This window comes from Panthera tigris, chromosome A3 (assembly GCF_018350195.1).
Source record: "Panthera tigris isolate Pti1 chromosome A3, P.tigris_Pti1_mat1.1, whole genome shotgun sequence".
NCBI lineage: Eukaryota > Metazoa > Chordata > Mammalia > Carnivora > Felidae > Panthera > Panthera tigris.
In genome coordinates this window covers 103,574,362-103,596,953 of record NC_056662.1, presented here as the reverse complement: position 1 = coordinate 103,596,953, position 22,592 = coordinate 103,574,362, and the positions used below count along the sequence as shown (strand labels likewise).

The 22,592-nt window shown below is 41.3% G+C and overlaps 1 protein-coding gene, 1 long non-coding RNA gene and 1 other non-coding gene across 5 annotated transcripts; 2 read left to right on the top strand and 1 right to left on the bottom strand.

Annotated features, from left to right (window-relative positions):
* Positions 1-1,433: 1,433 nt before the first annotated feature.
* Positions 1,434-1,537, top strand: LOC122237502. Its single transcript, XR_006216109.1, has one exon. It is a non-coding gene; the product is annotated as a U6 spliceosomal RNA (small nuclear RNA).
* Positions 1,538-4,789: 3,252 nt separating this feature from the next.
* On the bottom strand, positions 4,790-5,784 carry MTLN (mitoregulin). Of its 3 annotated transcripts, none has more exons than XM_042979788.1 (2): positions 5,479-5,784; positions 4,790-4,875 (listed from the first exon to the last, which is right to left on the bottom strand). In XM_042979788.1, the coding sequence occupies exon 1, from the start codon at positions 5,767-5,769 to the stop codon at positions 5,599-5,601; it is 171 nt and encodes a 56-aa protein (XP_042835722.1). In that variant the 5' UTR covers positions 5,770-5,784; the 3' UTR covers positions 4,790-4,875; positions 5,479-5,598. The 3 variants fall into 3 exon arrangements, with proteins under 3 accessions (XP_042835722.1, XP_042835720.1, XP_042835719.1); XM_042979786.1 differs by having other exon boundaries at positions 4,795-4,872; positions 5,463-5,784; XM_042979785.1 differs by having other exon boundaries at positions 4,797-4,875; positions 5,463-5,784.
* Positions 5,785-9,297: 3,513 nt separating this feature from the next.
* On the top strand, positions 9,298-22,535 carry LOC122237052. Its single transcript, XR_006215253.1, has 3 exons — positions 9,298-9,336; positions 10,150-10,309; positions 22,128-22,535. It is a non-coding gene; the product is annotated as an uncharacterized LOC122237052 (long non-coding RNA).
* Positions 22,536-22,592: the final 57 nt, after the last annotated feature.

Here is a 22,592-nt window from a genome sequence, read left to right as displayed (position 1 = left end):
CTTTTGAACTGTCCAGTGTAATCATGCATTGTGTACTGGCATCCTGGTGGGCTTTTTTCACTCAACATGTTATTTGTGAGATGCATCTGTATCATCATGTGTAGTTGTAATTTGTTCAGTTCTTTTGCTCTCTGGTATTTTATTGTGTGATACTCTTAATATACTCATTCATTCCACTGTGGCTGGACATGTGGGTAGTTTCCAGTTTAGGGCTATTATAAACAATGCTATTATACACATATATATGTAGTACAAACAAGTATACAGTGCTCGGCCACAGGGCATGCTTTATGTTCAGCTTTAGTAGATCCTGCCTATTTTCCCAAAGTTGTACTAATTTACTCCGTACCTATATGAGTTGTTGTTCTTCATATCTTGACAATAATTTGGTATGATCTGCTTTTTTGTAGCTCATGTCTTTAGTTTGAGTTAACTTCTGCATTATGGCTCATGATACTTAAAAATTCACATAAATGGCCCAACGTAGTATCTTCATTAAAAAGATTTGTAACAGTTGGGAATGCAAGCTGGTGCAGCCACTCTGGAAAACAGTATGGAGGTTCCTCAAAAAACTAAAAATGGAACTACCCTACGACCCAGCAATTGCACTACTAGGCATTTATCCACGGGATACAGGTGTACTGTTTCGCAGGGACACATGCACCCCCGTGTTTATAGCAGCACTATCAACAATAGCCAAAGTGTGGAAAGAGCCCAAATGTCCATCGATGGATGAATGGATAAAGAAGTTGTGGTATATATATATATATATATGTACACACACACACACACACACACACACACACACACACACACAATGGAGTATTACTCAGCAATCAAAAAGAATGACATCTCGGGGCGCCTGGGTGGCTCAGTCGGTTGAGCATCCGACTTCAGCTCAGGTCATGATCTCACGGCTGGTGAGTTTGAGCCCCGCGTCGGGCTCTGTGCTGACAGCTCAGATCCTGGAGCCTGCTTCGGATTCTGTGTCTCCCTCTCTCTTTGCCCCTAACCCACTCGCATTCTCTGTCTCTCTCAAAAATAAATAAACATTAAAAAAAAAAAAAAGAATGAAATCTTGCCATTTGCAACTACGTGGATGGAACTGGCGGGTATCATGCTAAGTGAAATGAGTCAGAGAAAAAAATCATATGATTCACACCTATGAGGACTTTAAGAGACAAAACAGATGAACATAAGGGAAGGGAAACAAAAATAATATAAAAACAGGGAGGGGGACAACACAGAAGAGACTCATAAATATGGAGAACAAACTGAGGGTTACGGGAGGGGTTGTGGGAGGGGGTATGGGCTAAATGGGGAAGGGGCACTAAGGAATCTACTCCTGAAATCATTGTTGCACTATATGCTAACTAATTTGGATGTAAATTTAAAAAAATAAAAAATTAAATTAAAAAAAAAGATTTGTAACAGTGCTCACGTGGGCAGCTCATATACTAAAACTGAAACCGTAAGGAGATTATTATGGCCTCTGTGCAAGGATGACAGGCAAATTCCTGAAGCGTTCTATATTTAAAAACTTTTTTTAATGTTTATTTATTTTTGAGAGAGAGAGTGAGAGACTAAGCACAAGCAGGGGAGGGGCAGAGAGAGGGAGGTATAGAATCCGAAGCAGGCTCCAGGATCTGAGCTGTCAGCACAGAGCCAGACGCAGGGTTCAAACCCGAGAACTGTGAGATCAGGACCTGAGCCAAAGTTAGACGCTTAACCAACTGAGCCACCCAGGTGCCCCCTGAAGCATTCTGTGTGAAAACAAACGAACAAAAAAACAGGTTTATCACAACAAATGAGAAAGGAGTGCTATTTTATTGTAAGAGGTAAGCAAAACCCATCATTTATGAAATCCTTATTTAAATATGTATGTATAAATTAGAAAAAAATATTGTAGATCAGATCTATAAGGATTTCCATATTTTAAATGGAAAAGTTAGTCATGAATATGGTATAATTCTATGTTGGTAAAAATAAACAAATAAACCCCCTACATGTGTGTATATATATGAGCGATGAGGAAGGATGCAAAAAAGCTGATTACTCTTGTTCATCTCAAGTGGAAAGATGACTGATTTTATACATTTTGTACTATATTCAGAGTTATAACCATTTATTCCTTTAAGTCCTGGATCAGCATCATCAACATCATCTAGGAGCTTGTTAGAAATGCATAGTCTCAAAAAAGAAAAAATGCATGTTCTCAGGCCCCATCACAGACCTACAGAATCAGAACCTATGTTTTAATAATACCTCAGTGTTTCATGTGCCCTTTCAACGTTGAGAAATACTATTTATTATTATTTTTTTTAATGTTTATTTATTTTTGAGAGAGAGAGAGACAGAACATGAACGGGGAGGGGCAGAGAGAGAGGGAGACACAGAATCGGAAGCAGGCTCCAGGCTCTGAGCCATCAGCCCAGAGCCCGACGCGGGGCTTGAACTCACGGACCGCAAGATCGTGACCTGAGCCGAAGTCGGCCGCTTAACCGACTGAGCCACCCAGGCGCCCCAAGAGAAATACTATTTCAATAGTATTTAGTGTGCTATAAGGGATGAGAGTACTCAGCTGCCTTCTTTTTCATAAATTTACATTTCTTTTGATTTGTGATGCTCAGCATAGTCACATTAACAGTCTTTGCTTCTCTCTTGCCATTATGAAAACCAAAGTAACCTAAAACACGAAAGGTTGGTAGTAAGGTTGCCAAAGCCAAAGCAAAGCATGACGACTATTTCTCCTGAGAACAAGCCATTTTGTAAAACTCACTATGATTTTCTTCCAACTCTGTTAAAATGAATATTAACTCTGTATTGCTACCTTACAGGAGACACTGAAAACGTATTCAATGGCTTTTGAGAGGCTCATTATGTACAGTTAGCAGAACTAAGTAGTTAGGGATCCGCTAATGAGAGATTACAGCAGAGGACAGAGAAAGTTGCCTACTTCAGGACCTTAAGACAATCCACCTCAAAAGTGTCAAATATTTATGAGCACCTTGGTGCAAAGCGCTGGTTAGACCTGTGGTACAAGATGTTTAAGGCACTGGCCTCAAAGAGCTTATGAGCTAGGGTGGTGGACTAGAATCATGAAGCTGTACCAACTACCAAAGATTGTCATGGAAGTGCCACCTGGCATGCAGAATTTCCTGCCAAGTGAACTGTACACATGGGATTTGAGTTCTCGAGTAAGATTACCAGTGAAAACACCCACTACACACTTGAAAGGGTGAAGCTGGAAATAAAAGGATCAGGTAGGATAGAAATACCTTAGAGAGGGTTCTGCTTGGATGTGTCCATTAAGCCTGGGGACTGGCTTGGAAACCAAAGGGAAAGGATAGAGCAGAGGCCCAAGGATTGAAGTTTCAGGAACTTGAAGCAGTAGTAAAAGTTTGGGAACGTGGGTAATTTTATGTTATTAGGGAAGTATGGCAAGAATAATTTCCAGGGAGAAACTGGCATTATCAAATACTCTGGAGGTGAAAATTAAAAATTCATAAATGGCCGTTCGATAACAATGGCTCTGGAGCATGCAGAGGGCAGACTCCAGGAATTTAATGGGCAAAGCATTTAGGGAGTGATAGTAGGCCATTTTTTCTAATTAGCAAATGATGGGGCCAACCAAAGATTTTTTTTCCAAAGTCAAGATCTGTGCAGGTTTATAAAAAGAATTTGGAAAGCAGGGATAGACTGCAGGTGCTAGAAATACACTGTGTCCTAGAGAACAAGGAAGGGGGCTGAGAGATGCAGAATTCAACGGAGGCCAAAGAGGAGTCAGCCTTGGAAGGGATGTGTGCATCTTCTCTTGTGAGAAAGGAAAAGCCAATGAGATAAAGCCTCCAAACCAGTGGTTTTGAACCACCGCTGGGCATCACAATCACTTGGCGAGCTTTAAAAAGCCCAATGCTCAGGCATACCCCAAACTACATAAATGGAAATCTGTGGCATGCTGAAATTTTTAAGGCTCTCTAGATGATTATATTGTGCAGCCCTTTTGAAAACCACTGCCCTTCAACAGAGCTATTGAGAGGAAGAACAATGAGGGAATTCTAGCCTAATGGCCTCTATCTTCTCATATGGTTGAGAAGCAAACTGCAGGCCAGATGGGATAAGCTCTAAGAACCAACATTTTAGTCTGTGTTCACAGAAGGAAAATAAGAGTTGGAAGTAATAAAGCATGATGGCTCCAGTAAAATGGAACAAAAAAATAAAAAATAAAAGCTTTGTGTGGAAACTTGTTTGAATTTTCTTATGTTAATGTGCTGAGACACAAAATTAATCTTTGTAAGAATGAGCAAGGACAGTGTTACAGAAAACACCTCTTGCAAATTAAAAATAGACAAGGCCTTAGTCACTCTTGATTTTTAGATAACAGTTGGAATTTATCACTAAGCTCTAGTCAAGAGGCGGTTTCCTTTAATGTATATAACATAGTAACACATAAATGAAGTGTTTACCAATAAAAACTGGAGTATGTTGTCACTCTCATAAGTGCAAAAGTCTTACATACATCATCCCTAACTCAGTTATTTTTACACAGTCCCTTGCTTTACTGCACAGGTCCATTAACAGTTGGGTGAAAGGACTCCTAATGGTCCCTGGGCCAACTCTCCTTTGCAGTTGTACCAAGGAATTGCCATATATTCCTTAAAAAAGATTATCTGCTCAAAACACTAACAGATGAGTTTTGAGAATCCCGATCTTTTGATGCAGTGAACTGCTTGCCAGGCAAGATACTCCTTTTCCTTGTGATAAAAGATTCAAAGAGGTTTAAGAATTTTTTTTATTTTGAAAATAAAATTGACTCATAAAGTGCAACGAGAAATTAGATCTGTCCAGTGTTCTGTATCCATCTTCGACAAACTGCTGGAAACAGAAGAGAAAAACAATTAGAAATATATAATCGTTAACTTAAAATTATTGTCTTGTGGAGTTAAACTATGAACTATGAGATCTGATGTTACAGATAAGAAAATTTGCATAGCTCTGATGGAAAAGCTACCACTAGATGCAAGGCTCCTAACTTCCAGGCCAGTGCTCTTTCCACTTTACCAGGCTGCTAAGAACCAAAGAATTCAGACTGGAGATTACAAAACATGAATGCAAAGATATACCAAGATCTACCAAGGATACTATCGAAAAGAATGACATGGGGGAAAGGAGGTGGCCGGCATACCCCCACGATCCGTTTTCTTTTTTGCTTTCCTTCTTTCCAGTAGCTTACTTTCCAGAAGTTTAATGTCAAGGTGCAACGATACTGCACGTGGTAAGGCATGCCCACTAAAGGCACGCAGTGAACTGAACTACGACACCACAGTGTACGTTTTTTGGGGGAAAAGAAAACCTCCTCTCTCTGGTGTCTGTGGGAGAGAGTCACCTCCTATATGGTATCCACAGGCGCTCCTGCCCCATGATATCCGCCCGTACCCGACATCTCCGCTTAGTCTCCGTACCGTCAGTACCGCTCACCGACTCCATCAAGAGCAAGGCGCTGCAGAGTGTGTACGGAGACCGTAGGTCACGTGTCGGAGCCCCGCCGGAGGCCCCGCCAGCGCAAGGCGAGGTGGGCGCGCGGGCGCGCGCGGGGTCTCAGGCCAAGTCCAGCTTCTTCTGAGTCACCGCCAGCTTGTCCTGCAGCCTCCGCTTCCTCCAGTCCAGGTAGCGCCTCCGCAGCCGGTTCGCCTGCCAGCCCACGAGCACTCCAGACGCGAAGGCCACCAGCACAGACAACTGCAGCGTCCGCTCGGACACGTTCGCCATGGCAGCCGGCGGCGTGCAGCCTGACCTACGGCGCGGCGGCGGGGTCAAACGGGCGGAGCGCAGGGTGGTGCGTGCGCAGCGCGCCCTGCGGCGCCTTCGCTCAGAACTCACGACTTCTGGCTCGCCTTCTCTAGTTTGGCCGGCCTGTGGGTGTCCCCTCCTTCCCTCCTCGGGCCCTCTACAGTAGTTATTGTTTGGCGTTAGTCAGATAAGTCAGATATTGTCTTGCCTTATTAGCTAACTTTGATGGTGTGTCTTTCCAAACTTATTGTAAGCCCAACACCTCTTTGTATTTTCTCTAGGCGGGGGAATGCGAGCCGCATATGTAACACTCCATTAACTGGTAACGCATTAAAAAAAAAAGAAAAAGAGATGAAAATTATTTTAATAATATGATTTGTTTAGCCCAATATATACAGGATGTTATTTCAACCTGTAATCAACATAAAAATTATCAATGAGATATTTTTTGTACTCAGTCTTTGAAATTTGATGTAGATGTTGTAATTAACAGCGCATCTCAATTTGAACGCTAAAGTTTCAGGGAAATACTTGGTCAGTATCCAGATTTCATAAAAGTTAGTTGAAAAAGATATATATACTCAGGTTGTTCCAAAGAGACATAAAAATTTCTCCAATAACTGAGTTGAGTATCAGTTTTTAAATTTAATTAAAAAATGAAAAAAAAGTGTTTATTTATTTTTGAAAGAGAGTGAGCACAAGCTGGGGAAGGATAGAGAGAGAGAGGGAGACACAGAATCTGAAGCAGGCTCCAGGCTCTGAGCTTTTAGCACAGAGCCCATAGTGGAGCTCAAACCCATAAACTATGAGATCATGACCTGAGCCAAAGTCGGATGCTTAACTGACTGAGCCACCCAGAGGCCCCTAAATTCATTAAAGTTTTAAAGAAGTTCAAAGTTCACTTCTTCTGTCACACTAGTCACATATGTATTGGACAGCGAGTTCTAGAGGGCCCTGCTATGCCAGAACTAGTAGTGGGTCAGAATTGCTGGCATGGTGAAAAAATTCTAATGATAGAAGTCATTCTGGTGGACAGACCCTAAGGTGACCCCCAATGCCTTTGTGTAATTTCTTCTCAAGTGTGGGACCTGTGACTTGCTTCTACCTAACAGAATAAAGCAAAGGTGCTGGGATGTCACTCCTGGGATTCCTTTATGGTGTATAACACTTCTTTTTAACAGACTGATGACTCTCCTTACCAGCTTGATGATGAATGTGAACATGTTGAAGAAGCTCATATAGCAAAGGACTGCAGGTGGCCTCTAGGAACATCAGGATGCCCCCAGCCCCCAGCTGGCAAAAAGACGGAGCCTTCAGTTCTACAGCCCAAGGAAATTAACTGCCCTGTCAACCTGAATAAGCTTGGCAGCAGGATCTTCCCCGGTTCCACCCCCAAAGTAAGAACACACCCTGGCTGACATCTTGATTGTAGACTTTCGAGAACCCAACAGAGGACCCATGTGGCTGGGCTCCTAACCCATGGAAAGTTGATATTATAAATGTGTGTTGTTTTAAGTCGCTAGGTTTGTGGTAATTTGTTACACAGCAATAGAAAACTAATGCGGTCAGGAAAGGGAGACCAGCCCGTGGAGCCTGAACTCGTTAGATTGGGGCCGGACTGACCTCACGTCTCTATTGATAACCAGCAAGTGGACTTTCATACCCGAGGCAGAACACATCTTGGCAGAGAGATGTTAAAGACAGTATCGGGTCCAATGTGAACTCACATCTGCCGTGCTTAATGTTCATTTATTTGGCAAATATGTATGGAATGCTGCAGGAGGCATTGGGAATGTGGAAGTGGCTACAGCACGACTTCCCTCAGCTTAGTGCAGGGTGAAAGATGGGGAAAAAATTAAGACACATTATGATGAATTGGAATATTTAGTAAGTATGTAGCTGAGACTTAAAAAAAGAAAACCCTCAGAAAGACTCTTTCTCGTTATAGTCCGTCCAATCTGTCAACCAGTTCTGTTGGTCACGTTTTCAAAATATGGGCAGAATTCAACCACTTCTCACCACGTCTCCCTTCACTGCTACCATTTGTTTCAAGCTGCCGTCATCTCCTACCTGAGTTACTGCAATAGCCCTCATCAGGTTTCTGTGCTTCTGTCGCTTTCCACCACATTCTATTCTCAGTGAAACAGCCAGAGCGAACCTTGGAGATCAGAAGTCGGATCATCTCCCTCTTCTGCTCAAACCGTGCAGTGGCCAAAGCCCTGGCAGTGGTCCCCAGAGCTGTCTGCATGATCAGTTCCTCCCCATCCCTTCCCCATCACCCGTGTGCTCATGGTTTCTTGTGCTCGCCTGGCATACTCCTACCTAAGAATATTCGCATGGGCAGTCCCCCTGCCTGACACGCTCTTCTCCCAGATGCCTGCATAACTAACTTCCTCACCCCTTTTAGGTTCTTGTCAACTGCCACCTTCTCAACAAGGCCTATGTGACTATTTAAAAAATCACAATCCAAATCCCCCCCACTGCCCCGGCCCTCCCGATCTCCTTTTCCCCACTCTATTCTCCACCTCCACAGTATTTATAGCCTTCCACCTACTGTAGGATTTATACTATCCATTTGTATTTAGTATACTTATTGTTTATTGCCTGTCTCCAGCTACAGTGTAAGCTATTCAAGGGGAAGGATTTTTGTCTCAGTTGTATACTGGTGGATCTCAAGTGCCCGCAGTAGGGGCTGGCACCTAACAGTCAGTAAATATTTGGAGTGGATGACAGCAGGGAGTGGTCAGGGGAGTCTTATGGGTGTGTGGCTGAACTGAATCTTGAAAGATGAGTAGGAAAATCAGGAGAGATGAAATTTCTCTGGATCGCAGTTTTCTCATTGTAAAATAGTTTGGTGTGATTCGGTAGCTCTAAGATATTTTTAAACCAAGTTTTGGCAGCCTGAAGTTGTGTACTTGGGCCACTGGTATTATTGCAAATTTGAACCTCGCTTGGAATTCTTACCTCATCCCTAAGTGGCCTGTGGGCTAAAAATAAACCAGATCATGTGCACATGTATGCTGCAGCAGGCCTTGAATATGGGAAAACCTTAGGTGGATAGAGCTGGGAGAGACAGTAGAAATGCCCTTAATTTTGCAGGAGGAAACGCTGGCCAGACGGGAGAATAGAACTGCTGGGAAGAAGGCAGGGGTGTAAGGCTTTAAATCCCTCTTAAAGAGTCAGTGTGTCCCTGGCTTGAGACTGTATTTTTCCCCCAGGGTGCATTATTTCAATGGGGCATTTTTGTAGACTTGATTATGGTCAACCAGCTTTGAGGTGATGATTACATTTGGATTCACAGGTGGAATGGTCAAGTGTAATGAGTTAATTGATTACATGACTTTTTTTTTTTTAAGGTTGTTTATTTATTATTTATTTGTTTGTTTGTTCGTTTAAGAGCGGACACAAGCAGAGGAGTGGGGAAGAATCTGAGGCAGGCTCCACACTGTCAGCACAGAGCCTGATGCAGGGTTCGATCTCACAACTGTGAGATCATGACCTGAGCTGAAATCAAGAGTCAGACGCTTAACCAACTGAACCACCCAGGTACCCCTGTGTGAGTGTCTTTTGAATGATACATTAACTGCCATTGTTGAGTTTGCTGTTTGAAGTGCTTGGCAAGGGAAAAGATTTTGTCATTTACAGTATTAGACCTTTATTGCTTATAAATTTATTTAAAGTATATAAATGGAATTGATTTCCTCTGCAACTCTAGGACCCTACGCAACAAAGCAGTCATTTTATACCCTAAAGCCTCCATAAAGGGTGGAACTTTGCCATGATTAACATGGCGCATTCATATCAGTAGGTCCTTGAGTTCTGGGCCCGTGGAACTCAGGCTGGGCCTGTTTCCCTGAGCCACAAGCACACAGCCCTCTGTGTCAGTTTAAACTTTTTTTTTTATTATTATTTATTTTTGAGACAGAGACAGAGGGTGAGTGGGGGAGGGGCAGAGAGAAAGGGGGACACAGAATCTGAAGCAGGCTCCAGGCTCTGAGATGTCAGCACAGAGCTTGATGTGGGGCTCGAACTCACAAACCGCGAGATCATGACCTGAGCTGAAGTCAGATGCTTAACCGACTAAGCCACCCATGCGCCCCAACCCCGTATGTCAGTTTTAACTGCCGGATCCTTTGTGTCCCATTCTCTTCCCTTGAGTTTTGGGAAGTGGGAAGAAAAATTCTTCCTGCCTCCACCAGTATATATTCTAAGAGCCTGGGACTTAGGGGAGGTAGGCATGCAAAGTAAATACACCAGATTGTGTGATTGTCAAGTGTGAATCATTTCCTCCCTGGTGCGTAAGCAAGAGTGAAAGCGATGCCACGGCAAAGGCTGAGCCTTGATCCTTGTCTTTGGCAGGAGCTATAATGAGCTTCTTCAAGTCTGCCTCGGTGGTTTCTAATTCTGGAGACGTGCACAGTAGAATGGTCTCCCACAGTCCTTTCAGAAAGAACAGGAAAAACCTTCTGTATTCTTCTTCTGTAAAGAAGACACCAGCCTATCTCCTCATAATTCTGAGGTAAAATGGTCACCTATAATTCACTCATTATTCCACTAAGTATTTGCTCAGTGCATACCACATGCCAGATATTTATTGCTGCATATTCCATGCTGAGCCAATGTCAAGGACCTACTGTCTAGGAGGAAGAATGACAACAATCAAATCTTCACACAAATAAATATAGCCTTACAAACACTGACGAGTGCTTAGATGAAAAAGTACTGTGCACCATGCTTACGGGAACACATTAGAGCCTAACTGGGTTTGGGAGGATGGGAGTTGTCAAGAAAGGTTTCCTATGGGCTTTGCAGTTAGGACCTGACGTGAGACACACAAGTAGGAATGGGAGGGAGAGTTCTTCTCTTGACCAGGAGGATGCACTCGTGAGTGTTTGAGGCTGCAAAAAGCTGACTCAGTGGGAACTGGAGGGGCAGGAGTGGAAGAGAGGGGGGAAAAGTAGATAGGACTTGCAGGCCATGTCAAGGGCTTTGGACTTTACTGAGAGGGAAGTAGACCACCATTTTTGTGAGCAGGGGAGTTACAGGGTTCTGTTTGCATATTAATAAAAGTAATCTGATTTCTGTTGGAGAATGGATTGAAAAGTGCCATGGATGGACGTAGGGAAACTGGTTAGGAAACTATTCCAGTAGTGTAGACAAGAGACAGTGGCAGTATAGTGTATAGGAGTGGATGTTAGGCATACTTGAGGTTGACACTTTTTTCTTGCAGTACTTTAGAGATGTTCCATTGTCGGTACTGTAATAGCATTGTATGGGGACCATTGGTAGCCATACTTGTGGGGAGCACAGCATAACAAATACACTAGTCAACTCACTATGTCGTACACCTGAAGCTAGTGTACCATTGCATGTCAACTTCATTAAAAAAAAATGAAAAACAAAATGAATGGGGCACCTGGGTGGGTGACTCAGTCGGTTGAGCCTCAGACTCTTGATTTCGTCTCAGGTCATGATCTCACAGTCGTGAGATCAAGCCTCACGTTGGGCTCTGTGCTGAGCGGGGAGCCTGCTTAAATTCTCTCTCACCCTCTCCCTTTGCCCAGTCCTGCTTGCACACACGTGCACTCACTCAAAAAAAAAAAAAAAGAAGAAGAAAAAAGATGTTCCATTGCCTTCTGGCTTGCTTAATTTTGGAAACAAAGTCTTTATCTGTATATAATGAGTCTTTTTTCCCCTCTGGCTGCTTTTAAGACTATCAAGAAGTTTTAGCAATTCAGTTATGATGTATTTTGTATAGTTTTAAAAAGTTTATTCTGTTTGGAATGTGTTGAGTCTCTTGAATCTGTGGGATTAATAGTTTTCACCAAATTTAGAAAACTTTTGGCCATTTTTTCTTCAAATAGTCTTATGCCTCCTTTTTTTCTTGGGACACACAGAGTTCAGGGATTGGTGGATTTTCAAAAGCAGTAATGTTTAAGGATTTTTTTTTTTTTTAACTTTTAACTGTGAAAGCAAGTGATTCTTGATGACTGGCTAACTTGCAGATGTTTTTCCATTGAAAGGAGGCTCTTGCCAATTGGCTGTTTTTTCAGAAGTGTAACTGCTGGGATGAAGTTGTTATGGGTTGATCAGGATGAATTTAAAGCTGGTTATAGTAGTTATTCATTGTTGTGGTCAGATAATTTTTTTGTAGGAGGATAGCAATTTTTTTCCCTCAGTCTCTCTTTTTAATCTTCCATCCGGTAGAATTGCAGGAAATACCCTAGGAATTAAGCAGAGTTCTACCAGTGTTATTGATTCTTCTTGAAGATGAGGTTTCATTTCCAGAAGTCTGATGATCAGTTGAGTATCAATCAACATGTTTTCATCTCGTTTTGTCTTTGATTGATGTGCATTTGCGATTCTGGACAACAGACATTGAACAACTATGAGACAAACAAGAATAATTAAGAATATTATAAGATGGGACTGGAAAGCACATAGAAACCATGACCCAGTATTTCTCAGGCCTAAAGACAAATCCAACAACTTCCTGAGTCTACCTTGAGTAGTCAGGTTGCCTTTTTCCTTCAGTTAGGTGATGGATTGTTCCATCCCACCTCTGGAACAAAATCTAGGTAAAGATGGAGTATTAGTAATAGTGCGAACTCCAAGGTTATTCTATTATCCATAACTAACTACTTGAGCTCTAAGGGCTGGACTCATTAATTGTGTCAGCCAAAGCGAGGTTCTAATTGTTGATGGTCACCTCAAGTTGGCCAAATTTTATAGGCAGGATCACAATCCCTAGGAGGCTATTTACAAAATATTATTTATACCTCCAGGAAAAATAATAAATTGCTACTTTAGAGTGTTACAACAAAGAATAGCACTTGAGGAGGAAAAGGTAACAGTATTTCATAATTAGTTAATTAAATAGCAGAAAAATAATAGATGATCTCAGTTAGAAGTAAGCACTGTCCTGCATGTGGTACCATCAGATTTTACAGTTCCAGTATGAGATCTGGAGATGTGTCTGTTGGGTTAGCTAAGGCTGAATTTGCTCTGAGACAAATGGGATATGCCTTAACTACTGGGTCAAAAGACAGGTTAATAATAGGCCATGGATCTTTGATACGCGCCGTGTGTTAACAGCTTTAGATGTCAGCTCACCTTTCCTTTCATGTACATATGAAAAGAAAGCTTTATGGTAATCTGGGAGATGCAGTTCAGGTGACTGTAGATGAAAGTTGTGAGACCACAGCAAGTCTTTTCCATCTCTGCTTTTTCCATTCCATGAAGGAGATTCTAAAGGGTTTGATTTAGGCAAATGGTATCAAGTCCTTGCTGTTTCAGAAAAGTTTGGAACGCATTGCACATGATACCCAGTTAGTCTCAGAAATCCTTCTTACTGTCTTCTGGTGGTTGGTTGTGGGTAATTTTGATGAATTTGCGATCTTTTCTTAGATACTGTCCTTCCGTCAGCTGATGTGTCTTGGCACGTCAGTGGGCAGATACTTAAAGTGAGTCTTAGAGTCATCACATCAGGGGACCTCAGAAGAGCTCATTTACATATAGGGTCAGAGCGATCACCTAGGGAATAGCATCTCCTTTGAGTCTTGGTTTAACTGTGATGAGGCGTCAGTGGATTCCTGGGTCCAAGTGAATTATTAATTTTCCTGGGTGAAAGCAAATAATGTTGACTATTTTACTCCCTTGAGACACTGAACAAAGACAAGTACAAATCTATTACAGTGAGGAGAGGATGGTGTTTAGGTTAGGCATTATTAGGAAGTAAGGTATAACTATTTTTCTAATTGCACGCAGATCTCAAACAAATCTATATTCTCGACCACTGGGTATTTTAACAGTGAAGTAGATGTATTACATGAACTGGTACAAGGCAGAATTAGTTGGTTACTGTAATGCCCACCAGCGGCTGGTCTTAGGTTTCACGAGGCAATCATATTCAGTACCTGGAATAGCCCACGCGTGGCGCTGGGTTCACTGAGAAGGATAGAGGTCCGGACCTGGCAGTCGGGTGTGTTTCTTCAGCAGTAGTCTCGCAGCTGTGCACAGAGCAGTCCTAGTGGAAGATTAAATGTGAGAGAACGAGATCACAAAGGTGGGTGTCAGGGCCAAGCTCACGTCCCAACTAGGAGCAAGTATCCTGCACGTGGTTCTGCAGGCGGAGCCTCCAGGGCCACAGGTCCCGCTCACATGTCACGACACTCAGGGAAGCCCAGAGCCACGGCCCCCTGCCAGGCACTTACACACCATTCATGGTCCTGGTAATCCAGAGGCACTTTACCGATCTGGGCTCATTTTTACCACAAAGAGTGTAGACGCTCCAGCTCTGTGAGGTTTCTAGAAAGTTAACCCAAGGTCAGTTTTGACTGTACAGAGGATTTTTGTTAACCTTTTGCTCACAGGTACAGTTGGCGTAAGATCTTTCTTTGCTTCAACTTTTAGAAGATGCCAACATAGAACAGAATAAATTCCAGAAATAAACCCACATAAATACGGTGAATTGATTTTTGACCAGGATTGGAGGGCAGTTCAATAGGTATAGGACAGTCTTCAACAAATGGTGCTGGATAACTGGACATCCATAAGTGGAATAAGAACCTTGAACCTCAACTCACACTGTATATAAAATTGATTCAAGATGTATCATAGGTCTAAATATAAACCATAAGACTATCAACTTTTGGAAGAAAACATAACAGAGAATCTTTATGAACTTGGGTTAGGCCAAGAATTCTTATTAAGATACCAAAAGCACAATTATTAATGGAACTTGATCAAAATTACACAACTCTGCCCTGCCAAAGATACTGTTAAGACAATAAAAACACAAGCCAAAGACTGGGGAAAATATTTAAAAATCACATATCCAATGAAAACGATATGCAGAATACATAAAGAACTCTCAAAACTCAACACTAGAAAACCAACAGACATAAAAGATTGGGAAGGATTTTAACAGGCACTTTACCAGAGAGGATGTACAGGAGACAGGTGCATGAAATAATGTGCAATGTCATTAGGGACATGCAAAGTAAAACCACGATGAGATAACACTGCACACCTGTTAGAACAGCTAAGACATTTTTCAAATGACAACACCACGCATGTTGGCGGGGACTCTGAGAATGGGAAACTTATACCTCATTGCCAGTGGGAATGTAAAATGGCACAGTGACTCTGAGAACAGTTTATCAATCTTTTGTGAAGTCACTGACCAGGTGACCAGCAATTCCATTCCTAGATATTTGCCCTAGAGAAATGAAAATTTATATTTACCCCAAATCTGTGCATTAATGTTTTTAGCACCTTTATTCATAGTAGCCCAAAATTGGAAAAGACCCACATGTCCTCTCATGGGTGAATGGATGAATAAACTATGGGGCATCCGTACAATCCAACAACACCCAACAGTAAAAAAGGAATTACTCTTGATGCACGCAGCAACAGGGATGCATCTCTAAAGCATTGGGCTATGTGAAAGAAACCAGACTCAAAGCTATATGATTTTATGTATATGACAGTCTGGAAAAGGCAAAACTATAGGAGAACATATCAGTGGTTGCTGAGGCTCAGGAAGGAGAAGGGCTTGACCTTTACACAAAGAGGTAGCACAAGGGAGTTTTTTAGGGTCATGGAACTTTCTGTATCTCAGTGGTAGTGGTGGTTACTCAAACCTGTATGTGTGTTAAAACTTATAAAATTACAGACTTTTTAAAGTTAATTTTATATGTTAACTTAAGAGTAAAAAAATGAAAGAGAAACCCAACTGATTTGAAACTATGTCCACGTGAAACTGCCCATGAATGTTTACAGCAGCCTCATTCATTACTGCCAAAACTTGGAAGCAACTGATATGTCATTTAATAAGTGAAAGGATATACAAGCTGTGCTCCACCCACACAATGGAATATCATTTAACAATAAAAAGAAATGAGCTGTCAAGCCATGAAAAGACATGGATTGACCTTAAATGCGTATTGCTAAGCGCAAGACACTGCTCTGAAAGGCCACATGCTGCATGATTCTAGCTCCATAGCATTCTGGGAAAGGGAAACCTATAGAGATGGTAAGAGATCAGTGGTTACCATAAGTTTGGGGGTGGGAGAAGTGTTGAGTAGGTGAAGCACAGTAGATTCTGGGGGGTGATAAAGTACAGTGGATTTTTTAGGGTGATGAAGTTGTTCCATATGATACGGTAATGATGGATACAAGAAATTTAAGCATTTGTCAAGGCCCATAGAATTTTACAGCACAAAGACTGAACTGTAATGTAGGTAATATTCTTGAAAATTTTTATTGTGGCAAAATGTACATAACATTCAATTTACCATTTTGACCATTTTTAAGTGGCAGTGAGTACATTCGCAATGTTGTGTAGCCATTCTATCCATTTCCAGATCTTTTTCATCATCCCAAATAGAAACTCTGTCCCCATTGAATCACTCTCCCTTCTCCCTTACTCCAACAACTAGTAGCGTCTATTACACTTTCTATCTCTATGAATGTACCTATTCTAGGTACCTCATATGAGTGGAATCATACAGTATTTATCCTTTTGTCTCTGGCTTATTTCATTTAACATGACATTTTTACGTTTATCCATATTGTGGCATGTTTCAGAATTTAATTCCTTTTTACAACTAAATAATATTCTATACTATATGTAAATACCACATTTGGTTTGTTCATTCTACCTTTTGGCTATTATGAATACTACTGTTGTGAACATTGGTATCCAGGTATATGTTAAGAGTCCTGCTTTCAGATCTTTTGGACATATACCTAGAAGTGGAATTGCTGGATCATATGGTCATTCTATGTTTAGCTTTTTGAGGAAACCCCCACCATGTTTTCCACAGAGGTTGCCCCATTTTACATTCCCACTAGCAATACACCATTATTCTAATTTCTCCACATCCTTCCCAACACTTGTTGTTTTCTTTCTTTCTTTCTTTCTTTCTTTCTTTCTTTCTTTCTTTCTTTCTTTCTTTCCCTCCTTCCTTCCTTCTTTCCTTTCTTTTTCTTTCTTTCTTTCTTTCTTTCTTTCTTTCTTTCTTTCTTTCTTTCTTTCTTTCCCTCCCTCCTTCCTTCCTTCTTTCCTTTCTTTCTTTTCCTTCCTCCCTTCCCTCCTTCCTTCCTTCCTCCCTCCCTTCCTTCCTTCCTTCCTTCCTTCCTTATTTTATTTTTCTTTCTTTCTTTCTTTCTTTCTTTCTTTCTTTCTTTCTTTCTTTCTTTCTCTTTCCCTCCTTCCTTCCTTCTTTTCTTTCTTTCTTTCTTTCTTTCTTTCTTTCTTTCTTTCTTTCTTTCTCTCCTTCCTTCCTTCTTTCCTTTCTTTTTTTCTTTCTTTCTTTCTTTCTTTCTTTCTTTCTTTCTTTCTTTCTTTCTTTCCCTCCCTCCTTCCTTCCTTCTTTCCTTTCTTTCTTTTCCTTCCTTCCTTCCCTCCCTCCTTCCTTCCTTCCTTATTTTATCTTTCTTTCTTTCTTTCTTTCTTTCTTTCTTTCTTTCTCTCTTTTTCTTTTTTCTAATAGCCATCCTCATGGGTATGAGGTAGTATCTCATTGTGGTTTTAATTTGCATTTCCCTATTAATGATGTTGAACATACTTGCATGTGCTTATTGGCCATTTGTATATCTTCTTTGAAGAGAAGTCTATTCAAGGTTTTTTTTGCCCATTTTTGTATTGGGTTGTTTTTTTGTTGTTTTTGTTGTTGAATTTAATAGCTCTTTATATATTTTGGATATTAATCCCTTATCAGATATACACTTTGCATATATCTTCTCCTATCCTGGGGGTTGTCTTTTTACAATCTTAATAATATCCTTTGAGGCACAAAAGTTTTACATTTTGTCCAATTTACCTATTTTTGTTGTTGCCTGAACTTTTGGTGTCATATCCACGAAATCATTGCAAATCCAATGTCATAAAGATGTTCCCTATGTTCCTCTCTAAAAATGTTATAGTTTTATCTCCTACATTTAGGTTTTTGATCCATTTTGTGCTAATTTTTATTTATTTATTTTTAAAATTTTTTGTAATGTTTATTTTTGAGAGAAAGAGAGACAGAGTGTGAGTGGGGGAGGAGCAGAGAGAGAGGGAGACACAGAGCTGTCAGCACAGAGCCTGACACGGGGCTTGAACCCACAACCCTTGAGGTCATGACCTGAGCCAAAGTCAGATGTTTAACCGACTGAGCTACCCAGGCGCCCCACATTAATTTTTATATATGTTATGAGGTAAGGATCCAACTTCATTCTTTTGCATGTGGATATCCATTTGTTGAGAAGACTGTCATCTCTCGTTGAATGGTCTTGACCCTTGTTGAAAATCAATTGATCATATATGCAAGACTCTGTTTTCAGACTTTGTATTCTATTCCTTTGATCTATCTGTCTGTCCTTATGCCAGTACCACGCTGATTAATGTAGCTTTGTAGTAATTTTAAAAATCAGGAAATGTGAGTCCTCCAACTTTGTTCTACTTTTTTGTTTTGTTATGGATATCCTCCTGAATGTGAAGTGGTATATCATAGTGATTTTGATTTGCATTTTCCTAACAATGAATAATGTTGAATATTTTCAAGTGTTGTATCCATTTCTTTACCTTCTTTGGAAAAAAAGTCCTTTCTCAAAGCATTTGAAAAAATGGGGTTCCTGTTTGTTTGTTTTTTTTATTGATGAGTTGTAAGAGTTCTCTATATGTTTTGAATACTAGACCCTTATCAGATACAGATTTTTCCCACTACCCCAAACCAGAATATTCCTATGAAATCTGAAATGGCGTAAAGTGAAGAAGTGGTTACTATTAATTTATAGTTGACCCTTGAGCAACATGGGAGTGAGGAGCGTCAACCCCCCATGTAGTCAAAAATCCACGTATAACTTTTGACTCCCTGAAAACATAAGTACTAAGAGCCTATTGTTGACTGGAAGTCTTAGCGATAACATAAACAGTTGATTAACACATATTTTGCATGTTATATGTATTATATGCTATATTCTTATAATAAAGTGAGCTAGAAACAAATATTACTAAGAAAAGTCATAAGAGAAAATACATTTACAGTACCATGCTGTATTTATCCCTCCAAAAATCTGTGTATAAGTGGGCCCACACAGTTCATACCCATGTTGTTTAAAAGTCAACTTCTATGGAAAAAGTTTTGAGCGTTCTTGGGCCCCAAAATAATCTCTCAGGCTTTTCAGATACTTTAGGACACATCTTGCTAATGGATGTACAAAGTAAGTTGAGATAAAGCACTTATGTTCAAAGAAAGAGTTCATAACTATGGTGGCCGGATGCTGAGACTCTGAGTGTAGTTCCTACGGAAGGAGTTTGGGAGGGACACCCTCGCTGCTTGGGCTACGTACTGCCTCTGCAACAGCTCATTGCAAAACCAATGCTGAATGCTATTTTTGCTTTTCATCTTTTTCATAAAAATGAAAATCCTCTTTGGTTAGTGAAAACAGGTACTAATGTAGGTCTTTCAAAAAGCCTAACTGGCCTGGGGGAGCCTGGATGGCTCAGACGGTTAAGCCGCTGATTTCAGCTCAGGTGGTGATCTCACAGTTCGTGGGTTCGAGCCCCGTGTCGGGCTCTGTGCTGACAGCTCAGAGCTCAGAGCCTGCTTCAAATTCTGTGTCTCCGTCTCCCTCCCCCTCTGCGTCTCCACATCTCACACTCTGTCTCTCAAAAAATGAATAAATGTTAAAAAAAAAAAAAAGCGAAGTGGCCTGATAACATTCAAAAAGCAGAGGATACCTGTATGTGATTTCAGATACAGTATTTGCTTCCATTCTATGGGTTGCCTTTTCACTCAGTGAATAATGCTCTTTCATGCACAAAAGTTTTGCATTTTGATGAAGTCTTACTTATCTATTTTTTATTTATCTATTTTTTCTTTGGTTGTTTGTGCTTTTGGTGCCATATTAAAGGACCCATTGCCAAATCCAAGGTCATAAAGATTTGCCCCTGTGTCTTTCTTCTAAGAATTTTATAGTTTTAGCTTTTTAATGTAAGTCTTGGATTCATTTTGAGTTAATATTTATATGTGGAGTGAATTAAGTGTCCACTTTCATTATTTTATTTTATTTTTTATTTTGTTTTATTTATTTTAGAGAGATAGAGAGAGAGAGAGGGAGAACCAGCACATATGCAAGCAGGGGAGAAGGGCAGAGGGAGAGACAGAGAACCTCAAGCAGGCTCTACACTCAGCACGGAGCCCAACACGGGGCTCAATCCCACGACCCTGGGATGATGACCCGAGCTGAAATCAAGAGTGAGATGCTTAACCGACCCTGGGATGATGACCCGAGCTGAAATCAAGAGTGAGATGCTTAACCGACTGAGCCAGCCAGGCCCACTTTCATTCTTTTACATGCAGATATTCACTTGTTCCATCACCATTTGTTAAAGTGAGCGGTCTTTCCCCCACCTACTGGTCTTGATACCCTTATTGAAAACCAATCCTCTTTAGTTTTTTTCAGTACAGTTTTATTGCTTTCTGTTGCTTGCATGTATTTGTTAGATGCGTTTTATTTTAAAATTTTCAATATGGAAAATTTCAAGTATATACAGAAATAGGTAGGTGTACTCATCACTCATCCTCCTCAACTCATGGCCAGTCCTGTTACATCTTGTTCTTACACGATGCCCCACCTCCATAGTATCTTTGTAGGTCAAATTTAGTGAACCATACTTGACACACAGTAAAATTTACCCTTTTTATAATTCAACAAGATGTGACCGATGTATGAGTCAGCACAATCAAGATATAAAATATTTCCAACACCCTGAAAGTTTATGATCCCTTTGCAGCAAAATCCCTTCCTTCCAGTGTTCCTGGGAAACACTGATTAGATTTCTGTCCCTATAGTTTTTTTCTCTTCTAGTACTGGGCCTCCATTTATAAACTTCTCGATTTTTAACAAACCAGCATTTTAGGCTGCAGATTTTATTTTTGGAATCTCTCATGGTTCCAAGGATACATAGCTAGGTTAGACTGGAGCTCTGGCAACGGCCCTTCTGTGTGAGGGAGAATAAACAAGTGATCATCTCCCCATCAGGGCACAGGCAAGATACAAAATGGGGCTCTGGGCTTCCTAAAGGAGGGGAGGAGGGAGCCTTGAGAAAACAGTGTCCTTTTGGAACCTGAGGCACAGAACAGCCTCATACACCCTCTTTTCTGTGGTTAATTGCAAGGGATTGATTGAAACCATTTCCCACCACTTCTAAAAATTCTCACTCAACTAATACCTATTGAAAACCTTCTATTTTCGGGGCGCCTGGGTGGCTCAGTTGGTTAAGCGGCCGACTTCAGCTCGGGTCATGATCTCGCGGTCCGTGAGTTCAAGCCCCGCGTCGGGCACTGGGCTGACAGCTCAGAGCCTGGAGCCTGTTTCAGATTCTGTGTCTCCCTCTCTCTGACCCTCCCCTGTTCATGCTCTGTCTCTCTCTGTCTCAAAAATAAATAAACATTAAAAAAAAATTTTAGAAAACCTTCTATTTTCTAGACACTGTTGCAGCAGCTTGGGAAATATTTGTGGACAAAATAAAGATTTCCACCCTTATGGAGATTAAACTCTATCAAGCATAAACAGACAGTAAATAAGAAACATAAGAGATTAAAAATAATCTGGCATGGCAGAGGTGATAAGGGCAATGCAGGAAAGTAAAAGATCAGGAAAGGAGGGCAGCAGGAGGGCAGGAGTGGATTGAAGAATTAAGTAAGATGGTCAGGGCCCATTTCCCTGAGAAAGTGGGATCTGAACAAACACTAGAAGGGATGGATGGGGAGTTGGGCAGGTGGGTGCTGGGGAGTGAGTAACCCAGGTTCAGGGAATGGCTTGGAGCTAAGCCCTTGTGGAATGTTTGAGAATCAGAAAGGAGGGCAATGAGGCTGGGACAGAGGGAATAAGAGGAAGGAGAAAGAGAGGGGTCAAAGACAGTGCGGGCCTTGCAGGCGCACTGGCACGTCAATGAGTTGAGAAGATTCACCCTCTACTGTCAACTATGACCCTTATATCCTGATCACTGCACTGCAGTGTTTAAAACATTGTGCCAAATCTCATGGGATTCTAGGAGATAACTGGCAAACAGAATTAGGCAGATCCTTTGGTTAAATATGGACTTACTTTACTTTCTCAATGGAAACTACCTAATAGCTACTCCTATACAGAGCAGAGTGGTAATTCCGAGCCTCTGGGCCAGTAGTTCTGGGTCTGTGACCTCAGTGCCACCACTTTGAAGCTGTGTGACCTGGGGCACGTTGATTCTCCTCTCTGAGCCTGTTTCCTTGGCTCTAAAGTGGGGATGGTAATCAGTGCCTGTTATTGGCTTAATTGTGCCCCCCCCCGCCCCCCCCAACCAGATTCATATGTCAAAGTCAAGACTGCTGTCCTTGTACGAAGTAGAAATTTGGATGCTGACATGCACAGAGGAAACATTGTGAGGACACAGGCAGAAGACGGCCATCTACCAGCCAAAGAGAGAGACCTCAGATGAAACCCACCCTCCAACACCTTGATCTTGACTTCTAGATGCCAGAACTATGAGAAAGCAAATTTCTATTGTTTAAGCCCCCCGGTCCATGGTATTTTGTTATGACAGCCCCAGGAAAGGTTTACAGTACCCTTGAAGGACTGTTACGGGGTGCACTTTTAGGGAAATGACGTCTAAAGGCTGTGCTTTCTAAATCTGATTCATTCTTACCCCGCAGGGGTGCATTCTCTCCACCAGGAGAGATGCTGCCAGGAACAGGCTTTCTCAGGTGCAACTACCGGAATTTTAATTTTTTTCCATTACAGAAAATGTTTTTCTTTTCATTAAATAGACA

Bases quoted from the DNA above. Each gene is read 5' to 3' on its own strand.
- MTLN (XM_042979788.1), bottom strand. From the start codon at position 5,769: ATGGCGAACGTGTCCGAGCGGACGCTGCAGTTGTCTGTGCTGGTGGCC.